The 5,173-nt window shown below is 34.2% G+C and overlaps 1 protein-coding gene across 1 annotated transcript; it reads left to right on the forward strand.

Moving 5' to 3' along the window:
• Positions 1-411: 411 nt before the first annotated feature.
• On the forward strand, positions 412-1,346 carry LOC113291589. Its single transcript, XM_026541109.1, has 2 exons — positions 412-720; positions 828-1,346. The coding sequence occupies exons 1-2, from the start codon at positions 412-414 to the stop codon at positions 1,344-1,346; spliced, it is 828 nt and encodes a 275-aa protein (XP_026396894.1).
• The last annotated feature ends 3,827 nt before the right edge of the window (positions 1,347-5,173 follow it).

Consider the following 5,173-nt stretch of genomic DNA (forward strand, 5'->3'; position numbering starts at 1 on the left):
GATTAATCTCGATCTTCTCTCACAGTTCTGTTGAAACCCAAACTAAGGTGGTGAATTCATCTTCCTCAAAATCTGAAGAAATTCTTATCAAAATCAAAATCAGGTAAGTTTTCTTTAGTGGGTTATCAATTTTTTCTTTGTTAATTTCAATTTATCTCCCCTGTTATCTGTTCATCAGCAACTCACGATTAATCTCGATCTTCTCTCACAGTTCTTGAAACCCAAACTAAGGTGGTGAATTCATCTTCCTCAAAATCTGAAGAACTTCTTATCAAAATCAAAATCAGGTAAGTTTTCTTTAGTGGGTTATCAATTTTTTTCTTTGTTAATTTAGTGTTTTGCTCTGATCTTGTTTGTGAAATTGCCCCACTGGTATTTACTAACATTTTCTTAAAAATTGGGTTCATTAGAATGTCGACTGAGACTGCCAAATGGTGTAATAGTTTGGAAAAAAGCCTATGTGAACTTTTGATAGTTCAAATACTTGGTGGTAAGAAGCCTAAATCATTTGTGAAAGAAGCTTGGATTGAAGTAAAAGATGAATTCAACAAGAAAAATGGACAGAATTTTACTATGGATCAAATTAAGAATAGGTATAATTTGTTCAGGGTTAGACACAATGACATGAAGAAGCTCATGTCCCTTAGTGGCTTTGAATGGGATTCGGAAGATAAAAAGATTATAGTTGACGACGAAGGAGTGTGGGATGCATATCTTGGGGTAAATTTAATTGACATCACCCTCTTTGTTGTTATTGTAGGTTGTATTTTGATTTGTGAATTATTGTGGGTAGTAGTCAGTAGATAATTTGTACTGTTTTGACGTAGGAATACCCGGATAAAAAAAAGTATAAGACAAATGGTTGCCCTATCTATGAAGAGTTGTGTACCATTTTTGGCGGTTCAACTGTAACTGGTTCTAATGCGTATGCTTCGGCTCAGAGCGTAGATGATGATACTCCAGTTAAGTCCTCGAGGCAGGGGTCGTCCGTTGTTGGGGTGGAAGAAGTAAGTGAAAGCTCAACAGAGAAAGCTAATGAAAGAGGAAAGCGAAAAGCTCCAGCAACAATTGATTATGGTCAAACTAAGAGAGCTACAAGTACTGCTGGTCTGAGTGAAGCTTTGTTTGCTATTGCTGATGCCACAAAAGCTAAACATGTTATTGATTTGGATAAGGATCCTTTTTCAATTCCAAATTGTACAAAGTATTTGCAATCTCTTGATGGCGTGAGTGTTCGAAGTTTAATGGGGGCGTTAGAGAAGTTTCAAGATGTTGGATGGAGACAAGTTTTTATGTCACTAGATCCTAATAATCAGAAGGAATGGCTGAAGAGTCTCGGGTCTTAGAGGTTGTGAGAGGTTTTAGAGTACTAGGCTAATGTTTATGTCATTTGAACCTTTGTTGAAATGGTCGTTTCATTTTATGATTAGAACTGGATGTTTTTGTTTGTTTTGAAAATGTTAAAGACATGAATGCTATAAGTAACTAGTAGGTTTACTGATTAATAGTTAATAGATTTGGTTTTGTTAACTTGGCTTTATGAATGTGGTTCTTAATTTGTCTTAATTGTTCTTACTTTACTAATGTAGCATACTTTTTTAATGTAGCATACTTTACTGTGTCTCTCTCTTGTTCTTACTTGTTTCATTTGTTTTTCAGGAAATGGCCTACAGATAATAAGCATTTAAACAACATAATTGATTAGAGTTTTTGACGGGTCGTATTCTGAATTCAGTTAAATGGCCAAAGAAGTTACCAGCCAGGTAGCCTTCCTCTATATGAAACTTAAAAAGTTGGTCTGCAATCTTTAAATAATGTTGTTCAATATGCTAGACTAGACTAGATTCTAATAATTTCATACACTGTCTTGACAGCATAATTTCATACACTGTCCGTTACTTTGTTTTGCCTTTTGGAGAACTACTACTTTCCCATTTTTCAGTATAATTTCATACACTGTCCGTTACTGTTGATAACAACAGCCAATTCAAGTTAAATTGTAATACTTTTGAAACTAGATTTCTGAACACTCATGTGCTGGATAGGATGGTGTGTTTATTAGGTGGGTGAACCTGGTGGTTAAGGGTTCTGGTTTAATGTGTCTTTAGATGGCTTTTTTATCATTGGAATTGAAATGAATTTGATTTGGTTGGTTTTCTTGGGTTTGATAAGAGTTTGTTGGTTTATTCATGTGTGCGTGTTTAGTGCTTTTTGATTGCAACCGCCAATCTCTTTGCATAGTTTGTTTTTTGGATTAGTTTCTCTTTTTTCATTTGATTTGCTTCTGCTTGTTTGTCACTTCTGTTGTTTGTTACCCATTTATCATATATTCTTGTAAGTACATGCTTGAGATGAAATGAATCTTATGATCTGCTTGTTTTTTTTTTAAAATTTTTACTTATTTAGTGTTCAGTGTTTTTAAGACATTGCATGTGGTTTTACTTAATTTGGATCTCTCTACTTACAAAGAATTCATTCATGTTTCTACTTTGATCACTTGTGTAGAAAGTTGTCAAGGTTTAGACTGTTAATAGCATGTGGTTTATTGTTTTCAATTTTTCTTACACCCATCATGTATACATGTTAATGTTTATGGGAGCAGTAGACTGGTAGTGAATCTGAGGCTAAGAAGAATTGAATTTAATTCTTGTTAATAATTGTTTGTATATATTAGGATATGGACTCCGAAGAAGAGCTTGAAGAACGCACCTTATTACTTGTGGTTGCAGCAGTTATAGAAAACGTTAAGGGTCACATATGTAAGGAACCTTGTAGAACTTCTATACTTACGGGACATCAACACATGCAAGAGATTTTGCACGGACATCCCCGTAGATGTTATGAGCAGTATCACATGGAGAAATTTGTTTTCTTAAGGTTGACTCACATTTTAAGAGAAAGAGAACTTTTACGTGACGGTCGATGGGTCACCATAGAAGAGCAGTTGGCGATTTTCCTTCTCACGATTGGACATAATGAAGATAATAGAATGTTAAAGATTTCAACATTCCGGTGAAACTATAAGTAGATACTTCAATGAAGTATTGAGAGCCATCATGGAACTTTCCAAGGAACTTATAAAACCTCCTTCTTTTTCAGAGACTCCAGCTGAAATACTCAACAACTCTAAATATTTCCCATGGTTCAAGGTACGTCAGATGATATCTCTTATAACTTTGTCTTTTTTTTTTTCCCATTTTTAACTTATATCCATAAATATTTTATAGGATTGTATTGGCGCTATAGACGGAACACATATTAAAGTGATTGTACCACTAGCCCAACAAACACCATACTTCGATAGGAAAAGAAATATATCACAAAACGTGATGGCAATATGTTCGTTTGATTTGAAATTCACATATATCTACGCTGGATGGGAAGGATCGGCAAATGATTCAAGAATTTTATGGGAAGATTTGAGTAATAGAAGTTTGATGTTTCCTCATGCCCCTGAAGGTTAGTTAATTTTGCTATACATTTTTCCTGCAATGGTCCCTGGATTTTTTTTTTTGTTTACAGTGATTATTCATTAGCATGATAATAAACTATTTCAGTTAGGGTAGTTCAGAATAGTTTATCTTGTTCTTGTGCGTATAAATAGAAAGATCTAATCTATACAAAGACACTCTCCTAATACTGTACATAAATATATTCTGGTCCAATATATTCCTGCATCAGTTTGAAAATTGGCCAAGCCATAACGATCTAGTATAGGCAGTAGTTTCAACCATCTGCAGTCTGAGTATTTAGGTCATATCCTTCATCTAAAAGTATGTCAGTAGATTTACGGTTTCAGTAGCAGAACTTGTAGTTTACAATCATAAAGCAAGTGCTTGTGCAGTCCCAACAGCAACCTGAAATCTTTAAGACTAGTTAAGCTGTCCTCTTCCACTACTGGTGCTGGTATAGACGATGGCTAGTAATAACCTTACAAAATAACCATATTAAGATGAATAAGTGTAACTAGTCTCCCAAACTATACGCTGTCGTTTGTGTACCATGTCTTCTTTCTGACCAGAATGCTTTTCCTTCTTGTGAATTCCCTCTACTTGTATTGTGACTAACGATGTTATTGTTGTTGAATATTCTCCGACATTGTTTACATTTTTAGGAAAGTATTATGTTGTTGATGCTGGATATCCAAACATGCCTGGTTTTCTTGCTCCATATCGGGGAGTTCGTTATCACTTACATGACCGTAGAAGAGGAAGCAATGGAAGGTTCACTGCAAAGGTGTTGTTTAATTTTGGGCATTCTTCATTAAGGAATGCAATCGAGCGAAGCTTTGGAGTTCTTAAATCTCGTTTTCCAATTTTGAGAGATCCTGCCTCATTTCCATACAACACCCAGGTACAAATATTAATAGAAACATGTGCAATTCACAATTTCATTAGGACGGAATCCAAGTCTGATGAACTGTTTGCATATTATGCAAATGAAGAAAATGTCATAGATGTTGATACATCCGCGTCTGATGAACCGACGTTTAGTGGTATGTACGCAGATCAACAAAGAAGAAGTGAAATGAATCACGTGAGAGATGAAATTGCCGATGCCATGTATAAGTTTCGATACCGAAACTAGCTAAGATCAAATTGCTAGTGTATTGAAGAACTATGATTAAATTTGTGTGTTGTGGTTTATTAAAAAAACACTAAAATCATAATGATAAACATGTGTACCAAACAACTTCTCATTTTAATCATTTTTCATTTTTTGATAATTAATTATTCCAAAAAGTTGTTTGTTAAAATTTATTTCAAAAATGATTATGATATAATCATTTTTCAGTTTATGATTATCTATAATTATAAATAGATAATTATAATGGTTATCAAACAAGGCCTTCTTTTTTGTGGAAATAATGGATTTTTTCAATTACCAAACGCTGATAGAATCCATTATAATTTGCATAATGGATTATGGGCTGATAATCAATTAAAATAATGGTTACCAAACAATTCCTATATATCCAACCTGATTCGAATACCTTAACGGCGTAACCCTTTTGACTCAAACTCGCATAAAATCCGAAAGTCGTGACTAAAAGCGAAAACGTAAATCAACTAAAGCCGTCAGATGGTAATGAGTGATCTACTAAAACCGTTTAGATGGTAACAGCGTAAGATCATTTTATAATTCTACGGTCATAAAAGCTTGAGCTCAGTTT

Source organism: Papaver somniferum, chromosome 6 (assembly GCF_003573695.1).
Source record: "Papaver somniferum cultivar HN1 chromosome 6, ASM357369v1, whole genome shotgun sequence".
NCBI classification, from domain to species: Eukaryota; Viridiplantae; Streptophyta; class Magnoliopsida; order Ranunculales; family Papaveraceae; genus Papaver; species Papaver somniferum.